Source organism: Neofelis nebulosa, chromosome 6, assembly GCF_028018385.1.
Source record: "Neofelis nebulosa isolate mNeoNeb1 chromosome 6, mNeoNeb1.pri, whole genome shotgun sequence".
NCBI classification, from domain to species: Eukaryota; Metazoa; Chordata; class Mammalia; order Carnivora; family Felidae; genus Neofelis; species Neofelis nebulosa.
Genome location: NC_080787.1, coordinates 80478042 through 80490254, shown reverse-complemented (window position 1 = coordinate 80490254; position 12213 = coordinate 80478042). Strand labels below are relative to the sequence as shown.

The 12213-nt window shown below is 34.2% G+C and overlaps 1 protein-coding gene across 8 annotated transcripts in view; it reads left to right on the top strand.

The window, feature by feature from the left end:
* The window catches only part of SNX14 (sorting nexin 14), a 97411-nt gene that overhangs the window by 19052 nt on the left and 66146 nt on the right, over positions 1–12213 (top strand). For 5 of the 8 annotated variants that reach the window (XR_009263105.1, XM_058734627.1, XM_058734625.1 and 2 more), the window contains exons 2-6: positions 381–501; positions 2090–2166; positions 2248–2326; positions 6666–6709; positions 8496–8583. Coding sequence is in view for 7 of the 8 variants with exons in the window: in XM_058734627.1 (XP_058590610.1) it covers positions 381–501; positions 2090–2166; positions 2248–2326; positions 6666–6709; positions 8496–8583 (409 nt within the window). In the remaining variant the exon portion in view is untranslated. The remainder of the gene's footprint in view (positions 1–380; positions 502–2089; positions 2167–2247; positions 2327–6665; positions 6710–8495; positions 8584–12213) is intronic. The other 3 variants (XM_058734626.1, XM_058734632.1, XM_058734630.1) reach the window with 1 other exon arrangement.

Sequence of the window (12213 nt, the reverse complement as noted above, 5' to 3'; positions counted from 1 at the left end):
GTAGTACTGGGTAGCACAAAATATTAGTCAGTAAAGTTTTTTTTGATTTAATGAAAAATAATCAGAATTTTGATGGTGTATTAATACTACCAATATTATTGGAAGGTCTTTTGGAAAAATATAGACTAGTCAAACCTAGGTACCAAATTACAAAATACTGAAAATTTATACTTTCATATACTTTAAATGAAATGTACATTTGATAGCATGCATTCTGTGATCCTTAGAGTTAAATAAATATATCAGAGACATGACAATTGGAGATCTGTCTTCAGTCTGATATGGTAGGTGCTTAATAAATACTTGTTGAATCATTGAAGGAATAACTTAAATTTTATACTTTTGTTTGGTTGTAATAATTATTTTCATTTATTTCTAAGGTATCTTCATGTTTTAATGATCTTCTGGTCATTTGTTGCTGGAGTTGTTACCTTCTATTGCTCATTGGGACCAGATTCTCTCTTACCAAATATATTCTTCACAATAAAATACAAACCCAAGGTAAAATTTTTGTGTTCTTATTTTTGAAAGAGTCAGCATGTATTATCTGTGCTGTTTAATATTATTATTGACAGCATGTTAAAGCAGTGATTTAAAAAATCCATCTGCTATTATTTAATAGTGGAAGACATAAGAACATATTCAAAATGAAATTTATGTGTATATTTTTGAAGGCATATAGTTCTACAGGGAGCTATGAAAAGAAAATACAAAATTCTCAAAAAGTTGAGATCCATAATTTTATTTTATTTTTTAATGTTATTTATTTTTGAGAGTGTGAGAGACAGAGTGTGAGCAGGAGAGGGGCAGAGAGAGAGGGAGACACAGAAATCAAAGCAGGCTCCAAGCTCTGAGCTGTCAGCACAGTTCACGAACTGATGAATGTGAGATCATGACCTGAGCTGAAGTTGGACACTTAACCTACTGAGCAACCCAGGTGCCCTGAGATCCATAATTTTAGAGTGTCCTCTAACTGCATATTAACCATGAAGACAATAAATTAAGACAGAGGTTCCCAGATTGGTTGTATAGTAGAATCACCTGAGGAATCTTTAAAATAGAGATTCCTAGGCCTTCCCACCAGATTTTGATGGAATAGTTCTTGGTTAGGACCTCATAATCAGTATCTGTTAAAGGCTTTCCAGGTGATTCTGAGGCACAGACACAATTAGGGAACTCTGGATTAAATGATCTAACCCTGTTAATTTCCTAAATGTCTTTTTGCTCCATAAAAAGAGACAGAAATAATTAGGAAGTTTGCTTAACCAAAATAATTTGTATATCTGAAATTTCATTAGGGTGGTAGTGTACTGAATCTATGTCGAGTAGGCAAAGTCACTAGTGTGTAGATATCTTGAAGTCTTGCTTAATAATTCTTCAAGTTAATTCAGTCCCTCTTTTTAGATTTGTTGGTATTTCTACTAAGAAAAAAACACAGAGGAAAGGGGTGCCACATATTTGAATGATTATTTATTTTGAGAGAAAAAGTCAGCATGTGCACATGTGTGCACGAGTGGGGGAGGGTCAGAAAGGTAATCTCAAGCAGGCTCCCCATGCTCAGTGTGGAGCTAGACACAAGGCTTGATCCCATGATCATGAGATCATGACCTGAGCCGAAACCAAGAATGGGACACTTAACTGACTGAGCTACCCAAACGCCCCCAGTGATGCCCCATATTTTGTCAGGAACATTACTTCTCTTTCTCCTAATTGAAGTTACGGTTTTAGAGAAATAAAAAATAGTTTTTTCTTACATTTTTTCAGTAGAGTATCATTTTCAAATATAGATCGATTTTTCTTTTTTTAATAAGTGAACATAACAACTGTCCTTAATTTTAAGCTTGGAAATTTGGCTTAGGTATTATAATGCATTTCATCAGGTATTTTTTCTCTTTGATTTGGCAGTTTAATTTAGCCAGCAGTATTTATTACAAGGAATGATTTCAGTGTTACAGCATACAAGTGATAATTTTTTTAAAAATTTGCTGAATTTATACATTGATAAGCTTTTGAAAAGATTATTCTCTTTAGTAAAGATTAAGTGTAAAGTAAAGGCAAATCTCTCTCCTTCCTCATTTCCCTTTTTTAGCAGTTAGGACTTCAAGAATTATTTCCTCAAGGTCGTAGCTGTGCTGTTTGTGGTAAAGTGAAATGTAAACGACATAGGTAAGTTAAACATTTTTTATGTGTTGATCCTTCCAATTACCTTTTGGATTTCAAGCATTTTAATTGTATGATTTTCTTTAGGCCTTCCTTACTACTTGAAAACTACCAGCCATGGCTAGATTTAAAAATTTCTTCCAAGGTTGATGCATCTCTCTCAGAGGTAACAGATTTATTTAATATTGTCAAATATACTCAAGCGGAAAATATTAAATGCTATGGAAACTTTAGTCAAGGAACATCTTAATATATGCCACCTAATCAATTCTTGACTAGGTAGTTGGTTATTATGAAATATGCAACTCAAATGGTAAGTTAGAAATGTTTTTGGATCCCATGTCTAATTTAAATGGACATTTTAGTGAAAGAAAGCACTGTTTTACCTAGATATTGCTTAACTTTATAACAATAGTCATCTTTATGGTAAGACAATACTATTTAGTAATTCCAAAAGGAGACATGAGCTATAAGGAGCAAGTCTGTCCTGCTGAATTATGATCCCAGTTTTGACACTGGCTGAAGGGTAGAGCGGAGGACAGGATACTTGTCACAGTTTCCACATAATGTAGGGATAAAATGCTCCCTTTTCTTTGTTGCAGTCACATTTTATATGTACCTTTTGGGTAACATATATATTTTAGTTATTTCTTTTAGAGACTTTTTTTTCCCCATTGATCTGAGAAAACAGTCAAGCCCTTGAAGGCAGAGAGTAGGGTCCCATTTGTTCCCAGCACTAACTGTAGTGCCAGATATTTTGTTGGTAGTTGATAGATATGTACTGAATTAAGTTGAATGCTAATTAGTTGAAGAATAGCATTAGGCTCCTGAATCCTACCTAATTATCTTTTTTTCCAATTTGTATCCTTCGGCTAAAAGTGTGCTGCATAAATGCCAAACTGTTGGCACTTTTCTTTTTCATTTCTTCTGTAAGTCCTTTTTCATCTTCAAGATTCCTTGATTTAGGACTATGCTGTCTAGTATGGTCGCCACTAGCCACATGTGGCTGTTAATAAACAGCTTGGAATGTATTAGCCCAAATTGAGATGTGATTTTGAGGATTTAGTAAGAAAAAAGGAAGGTAAAGTATCCTATTATATATTTTATTGATTACATGTTGAAATGATAATATTTTAGATATATATTTGTTTAAATAAAATATATTGTAAAATTAATTTCACCTGTTTATTTTTACTTTTTAAAAAGTGTAGGTACTAGAAAATTTAAGACTACATATGTGGCTCACATTACATTTTTATTGGAGAGTGCTGATTTGATGAGGTCTGCTGAAGATAAGACCTCTAATAAGAGTATTATGTGTCTTTGGCACTTCATTAATTTCTTAAAAAAAAAAAAAGGAAGAAAGAACTTAAGGGAAGCTCCTGGCTGACTGCCTGGCACTTATTGGTGTTCACTAAATGTAAGCTCCAACATTTAAAAACATTTTTTGAGATTTTACTATAGGCAGGAACTGGACTTGGCTCTAGGAATAGAAGGAGAAATAAGATATAGTCACTTTCTTCTAGGAATTTCAATCTAGGAGGGGAGGTAGGCATATAAACAGGTACATACAATATAATGTAAATGCAGGCAATAATGGAAGAAATGTGCAATGTATATTATTAGTACAGAGGAAGAAATGAATAACTGTTGAGAGGGGCAATCAGAAAGTATAACTAGAAGTTATACTTCTATACCTCTATAACTGATAGTGTGTGGAAAAAGGTATTTCATGGTTTAGGAAGAGCTTTTGAAAGGAAAGAGAGGCCTTGAAACAAGGTGTTCAGTAAGCTGGAGGGCAAAATGTGAGGGAGGATGTGGGCAGTGAAGATACTATATTCTAGCAGCTAGTATGTATTGGTTATTGCTCTGTATTAGGCATAATACTAATTACTTACATAATTTCCTGAAATCACACAACCTATAAAATAGGTGCTATTATTGATGAATTTACCAGAACTGGGCTTTAGAGGGTTTTAATAATTTTCTCAAGTTCATAGCTGCTTGCTAGCAGAACTCACTCTAAAACCCGAGTCTGGCTTAGTTCTTAACCAGTTTATATTTATTTCTTTATTTTTTAATTTTCTTTTTAATGTTTATTTATTTTTGAGACAATGCGAGAGACAGAGTGCAAGCAGCGGAGGGGCAGACAGAGGAAGACACAGAATCTGAAACAGGCCCCAGGCTCTGAGCTGTCAGCACAGAGCCTGACGTGGGGCTCAAACTCACGAACCATGAGATCATGACCTGAGCTGAAGTAGGACGCTTAACCGACTGAGCCACTCAGGCGCCCCTTAACCAGTTCTTATATGGCCCTTTAGAAATCAGATCATCAAAAGACTAAAAGGACTTTGCTGAAGGAGTGTAATTGATCATGGAAGCCAGTGATTTTTGAACTGTGTAACTGGAGTTTTCAGATGTGACTCATAGGATGTAGTGGGAGGTGAAAAGAAAGTAATGGTCACAGCTGCTGGCAGACATCTTTCTCCCACCCCTTTAAAATTAGCGCAGCTCCACTTTTCTTACTTTGATATATTGTGGTTTGAGAAATTGAAGGTTTATACGGGGTGGGGGGGGGGGGTAATATGTTCAAATATATGTTTTAGGTTACTCTAACAGCTTTGTGGTGGGTAGAAGGGAGCTAGCTTGGAAGGAGACTAGTTTAGAGGCTGTTGCTACAATTTAGGAGTGAGAGAATAAGGACTGATCAATGGAGCTGTAGAAGAGAGCTACTCAGGATGTAAAATCAATAGTAATTAGTGATTGGAATTGGGAAATAAAATAAGACCAGATGTTTAATGGCAGACTTTCTAGTTTCTGTGTCATATCCCTGCTTATATGTATTTTATTTTCCCACTTGATAATCACCAGTGCTTAGGTTTTCTAATTAAAAATCAAATCTTGCCTTAATATTTAGAGAATCTGTAACCTTTCTTATTGCTGCCAGAGAAGGAATATAGGCATATAGTCAGATTAGATATATTGTTTCATTCTCTCCTTACTGCTTTTAAAAGTTACTGCCCACTGTTGCAAGTCTTTATTTTTTTTTATTATTTTTTAAAACTTTTGGTTCTACATTTGCAATAGACACATTTTTTTTTTTTAATGTTTATTTGAGAGAGAGAGCATGAGCAGGGGAGGGTCAGGTGGTGGGGGGGACATAGGATCTGGAGCAGGCTCTGTGCTACTAGCAGTGAGCCCAATGTGGGGCTTAAACTTAGGAACCATATGATCATGACCTGAGCTGAAGTTGGATGCTCAACTGACTGAGCCACCCAGTCACCCTGTTGCAGGTCTTTTTAAAAATTAACATACTGCTACACCCAGACACAAGAAATGGAAAGGTTTTTTTTGTTTTTGTTTTAATGTTTATTTATTTATTTTGGGAGAGAGAGAGGGAGAGAGCGAGCAGGGAAGGGGCAGAGAGAGAGAATCCCAAGCATGTTCCACACTGTCAGCCCAGACAGCCCAATGCAGGGCTCAAACTCCCAAACTGTGAGATCATGACCTGAGTTGAAATCAAAAAGTTGCTCAACCAACTGAGCCACCCAAGTGCTCCAAGAAATGTAAAGTTTAACACCTAGGGTTTCTTTAGTTTTGTTACTTTTTACTTACAATTTATATACTGATTATAAATTTACAGCCTAAAATTTTCACAAAGTAAACATATCCATATAACTTAGCACCCAGATCAAGAAACAAAGCATTATTAGCACCCCAGAAGTCCCCCTCATTGTTTCTTTAGTCACGATTCTCCCTTCTGAAGTAATCACTTATACCTAAATTTGACCCCTTATAAAAGTAATCACTGATTCCTAAATTTGACCCCTTATGTAAGTCTTAGCTACTTGTTTCTTCATTTTATTCAAGGAATACTGATTTATAGAGAAAGTTAGGAATCTAAAAGGCTAACCTATATTTTTCTTCTTTCCATAGAACTTGTAGTTCAGTGACTCTTCAGAGAAGTCAGGAAAAATTTAAGTGTTTTTTTTTTTTTTTATTTAATTGTAGGAATATTTAGAAATGTGTGTATATCATTCTAATAGCAATTTTTCTTTTTATGGAGTTTTACGGCTTTCACATATGTTCTTTTTTTTAATGTTTATTTATTTTTGAGAGATAGAGCATGTTTCCATACAAGCAGGAAAGGGGCAGAGAGAGAGGGGGAGAGAGAGAGAATTCCACGCAGGCTCCTCGCTGTCAGCGCGGAGCCCACCATGGGGCTTGGACTCAGAAACCGTGAGATCATGACCTGAGCTGAAATCAAGAGTTGGACACTTAACCAACTGAGCCACCCAGGCGCCCCTCATATTTTGTTTTTGATCATCACAACAACCATGTAAGGTTGACATACACACTTTGTCATGTGAAAGTATGATATTAGATGTCAATATTTGGGATAATAAAATTGGTTCTTGGCAATATATATTATTTAGTAGTATGGTTTATTTTCCTAGAATTAGTTAATTAATTTGATTTTTCTTTAAAAAATAATTTTTATACAGGTTCTTGAATTAGTGTTGGAAAACTTTGTTTATCCGTGGTACAGGTATGTTCTTTCTATAATACCTTTTTTCTTTACTGAATACAATGAAGTGTGCTAATGAAATGTTTTCAATGTAGGCCGCGATTTCCCAACTTTGTCACTATTGACATTTTAGGCCAAGTAATTCTTCTTTTGGAGGGGCTGTCCTGTGTATTATAGGATGTTTAGCAGAACTCCTGTCCTTTTTCCATTAGCTACCAGTAATACCCCCTCATCCTCTTATTTGTGATCATCAAAAATGTCTTCAGAGATTGCCAGATATTACCTGGGAGGCATAATTGGCCCTAGATAAGAACCATAGACATAGGCAATCAATTAACAGTTTAGTGACAGCAAAGAAAAACCTAGGCTGCTTTTTGAAGGAAAATCAACTTAGAGAATTTCTTATCACTCCTGAATGTAACTTAATATTTTGTATGCGCTTTTTACATTTGAAATAATTGTACATTTAGAGGCAAATTTATATTCAGATGTTTCATTAAATTGAAATATAATTTTAATAGTATTTTCCTAGAATATTAATGTTTTTTTCCAAAGTAACTGTTTTTAGTATCTGCTATGGATGTACAAGCACCCTCTGCCTTGGAAGGATATAGAAAATACTCTAGATCTAAAAAATTAATCTAGTTTGAGAATCAGAAATTCAAATTATATACTTAATAAATGTTTCCTTACAAAAACATCGTGTATTTAGTTACATATTTGAACACTTACAACTATATGACTTACAGGTGTAATATTCAATGACATCTGTCTTAATTTTATATATTTTGAATTTTCTAATTAAAAGCTGCTAGTAGGTGAGATGCTCTATATGTATTAAACTTAATATCCAATTTATATGCCATATTTTCCTGAAAAGCTATGTAAATTAATATTTTTATGTTGGATTCTGTCTTAAATATGGGGCATTTGCCATTTAAGTAAAGTTGATGATAAGTCTTTTTGTATAATGAATCCTGTTGTGAATATTCCCCTCACTCCTGCCCGTGTTATGACTCTTCATTAAAGCTGGCTGTATTTCTAAATATTAAAGTATGTATTTTCTCTTCAGTGTAGTTATTGATACTGAAATAGCCACTTTCCTGGGATTAATAGTAGGAAGCGTGGTTAATACAATTATCTTCTTTATTCTGCCAAGGGACTAAATAGCACCATCTCCAAGTTCAGGATATCACCATTATACATACCTTTCTCGCTTGCTTTGATTAGAGAAGTGACCTAATTCTTCTAGGGACCTCAAGACTTCAGGAAAATGAAAAGTAGCTTCTCAGAAGAAAGTTGTCAAAATTTCCGTTTAAAAATGTTTGAGTTTCACTTTATTTTCTTTTTCAAATAGAATTATTATTTTTTACCCTTTACAATCAGTTTATAATATTAATCTATAAATATTTTAAACTAAATTAAAATTTTGTATTAATTTAATTCTGTTGCTCCTCTCATATTATTCTTTGTTTTGTTTCTTAGAAATTTCTTTAATGATGTTTAGAAAATGATTGTAGTATTGTAAAAATATAACTTTGTATATGTGGTTGTCTACAGGGAAATATATACTACAGTTTACTTAGTAATGATTATGTCTTGGTACTAGAATTATGGGAGATGTTTATTTTTTCATTGTACATTTTTATCTTTTATTCTGTAATGTAATGCATTGTTTAAAAAGCAAAGGAAAATAGCATAATTAAAAGGAAAAAAAGAGGAAGTTCTGAACTTTCCCAGGTTTGTGGAAGGAGTAATGGTGTATTTCTCTGAGCTCTTAAATGCTTGCTTTTCTCCTTAATTGAAGGGATGTAACAGATGATGAGTCCTTTGTTGATGAACTGAGAATTACATTACGGTTTTTTGCATCTGTCTTAATTCGAAGGATTCACAAGGTATATATTTATAATGAGAAATTTGGGAATTTGGGGTTTTATTATTCCTAAAAAGGTGTTTTTTTTTTTTTAAATCTTAGTTTTGCTTTATCCTATACTATAAGTATTTTTTTCTTCACTTTAATTTTTTTAGATTAAAAGGTAAATGGGTCATTTTTGATTTATTGATAAGTTTTACTTTCTTTAATGCTTATGCACCTTGGTTTGTAGTAATTAGAAATAAAAAGACAACTAAAGACAACTGTAGGAAAAAAAAAGTCTCGTTCTAGTTAGATGAATTTATTGAGTAAATGGTGATGATTATGATCTACTTTTTAAAAAAATGTTTCGGGGCGCCTGGGTGGCACAGTCGGTTAAGCGTCCGACTTCAGCCAGGTCACGATCTTGCGGTCCGTGAGTTCGAGCCCCGCGTCAGGCTCTGGGCTGATGGCTCGGAGCCTGGAGCCTGTTTCCGATTCTGTGTCTCCCTCTCTCTCTCTGCCCCTCCCCCGTTCATGCTCTGTCTCTCTCTGTCCCAAAAATAAATAAAAAACGTTGAAAAAAAATTAAAAAAAAAAAAATGTTTCAAGTCATATGTTTGGGTCTTTGTATGTAGTTACAGTATGTTGGCTATAGACACATGCTTGCATACTGCCTTGTCAGTTTGATAGAATTGAGCACATTGACAATAAACTGGTATATATCATCTCTCTACAATTACTAAATAAAGGTAAATCTTGTTAAATGTTTCTATACTTTTTTGAGAAATTAACAAAATAGTCAATCACTGTAGAAAAGATATGCAAAAATATGAATAAGCAGTTCACAAAAGAAAAATAAAAATGGCCAATGAACACTTGAGGCTATGTTGTCTCACATCAAATAAATACAGTTTTTTGATGAGATGCTCTTCTGTTGCCTATCAGATTGGGAAAGAATGATATGTCTAGTAATGGTCATTGTGGGGAAACAGGCAGAACAAGTACAAATCCAAATTGGTATAACTCATATACTGGAGGGCAGTTTGGTAATCTTTACCAAAAGACTTAAAAACGTCTATACTCCCAAATAATTATATTTTTGATAATATATTTTAAATAAACAATCATGAGATGTATGTAAAAATGAATGCTCAAAGATTCATTGTAGTATATAATTTAAGAAAAGGAAAACTGAAAAGAAAATCTGATGTCTAATGATAAAATTGTTGATTAAAATATAGAACATGCCAATTATAGAATCCTGTACAGCCATGAAAAATCGTTTTGTAGAATAGTACTTATTTACATGAGAAATTATTTTCCTTATATAATCAAGTGGAAGAGGCTGGAAAATAATATATGTGGTATTTTTCCACATTGAAAACAAAGCTTACATATTAAAGCTTGTTAATATGTGTATTAAGTACATATATATCCTTATTGTTAACTCTTACCAACATGATGGGTTGATGCTGATTTTTGGTTCTTTCCATGCACTTCTTTCAGTTCATCTTTATTTTTCTTCATATTGAGCTTTTACCATTTTATAAATAGAAAAAAGTTGATAAATATTAATCACATTGTCTACTTTTTAATTAAATTTTTTTAATGTTTATTTTTGAGAGAGAGAGAGAGAGAAAGAGAGAGAAAATGTGAGTGGGGGAGGGGCAGAGGGAGGGAGACACAGAATCCATAGCAGGATCCAGGCTCTGAGCTGTCAGCACAGAGCTTGATGCAGTACTCGATCTCATGGACCGCAAGATCATGACCTGAGCCGAAGTCAGACACTTAACTGACTGAGCCACCCAGACGCCCCTTAATCGTATTGTTGAAAAAATTCTAAGGCACGTATATAGAGTTTAATTGGAATAAAAGATTTAGTGAGAAATATCAATTGGTTGATAGTAAGTCACTTAAATTACAACTTAGAGTAAGTCAAATAAAATCAATTGATCAAAAAGCTGATTCATTACAATAAATTTATAAGTATTAATTTAGAAGAATAGCTCTGCTGTGTTAGGCTTTGAGAAAGCCTAGTGATTTTATTTAATTTATTTATTTTTTTTATTTTAAAAAAAAATTTTTTTTTTTTTAACGTTTATTTATTTTTGAGACAGAGAGAGACAGAGCATGAACAGGGGAGGGTCAGAGAGAGGGAGACACAGAATCTGAAACAGGCTCCAGGCTCTGAGCTGTTAGCACAGAGCCCAACGAGGGGCTCGAACTCACGGACCGTGAGATCATGACCTGAGCCGAAGTCGGACGCTTAACCGACCGAGCCACCCAGGCGCCCCAAGCCCAGTGATTTTAAAATCATAGTACCTCATACTTGGATTGCTTTATGTGTACTTTTTGGTAACAGCTTTATTGAGGTCTACTTTGTATACCAGACAACTCACTCATTTAAATGTTCAGTGTTTTTTCAGATATTCCTGGAGTTATGCACCATCACAACAATTTTATACCGTTTCTATCACCCAAAAGAGACCTCATTCTTTAGCCATTAATCCTTGTTCTTTCATCCTCTTAGCTCTAGCCAACAACCAATCTACTTTCTGGCTCTATAGATTTGTTAATTCTGAATATTTCATATAAATGGAATCATGTAATATGCGGCCTGTTGTGACTGATTACTTTCACTTGGCATAAAGTTTTCAAAGTTCATTCATGTTATAGTTGTAGCATGTATCAGGACTTCTTTATTAGGTCTGAATAATATTTCATTGTGTAGATATGCCACATTTTGTTTATCCATCCATCAGTTGATGGACATTTGGATTATTTCCACTTTTTGGCTATTTTGGATAATGCCATATAGCATTGTGTACAAGTGTTTTTAATGGTTTTGAGGATATATATTTTAATTTCTTTAGGGGGTAAACTCAGGAATATAATTGTTGGGTCAAACGAGTAACTCTCTGTTTAATTTTTTGAGGAACTACCAGACTCTTTTCCAAAGTGGCTATACCATTTTACATTCCCACCAGTAGTATATGAGGGTTCTGATTTCTCTACATCCTTGCCAGAACTAGTTATTATCTCATTTTTGGATTCTAACCATGCCTAATGGATATGAAGTAGTAACATTGTGGCTTTGATTTACATTTCCCTGATGACTTGTGGCATTGAGCGTCTTTTCATATGCTTATTGGCCATTTGTATATCTTTTTTTCAAAAATGTCTATCCAGATTCTTTGCCATTTTTTAACCAGGTTGTCTATTCATTATTGAGTTATACGAATTCATATATGTGATTTGCAAATATTTTCTTTTGTTTTTTGGATTGTTAACGCTATCTATCCTTTTCATTTTTTTTTAAATGTTTATTTTTGAAGGGGGTGGGCAGAGAGAGAAAGGGAGAAAATCCCAAGCAGGCTCCACCCTCAGCACGGAGCCCGACATGGGGCTTGATTTCACGACCATGAGATCATGACCTGAGCCCGACATGAAAAGTCAGATGCTTAGTCAGTCAGGTGCGACTGAGCCACCCAGGCACCCCATCCTTTCTTTTCATTTTATCTGCATCATTATCCGGGGAGATAAGTGGGTCATTATCATACCCATTATATAGAAACTAACTTTGATGAAGTGTCAGAGGTAGTTAATGGGTCAAGGATTATGCCTGGGTCAGTTTATTCCTAGTACAGTGTTCTGTCCTTGATACCATTGC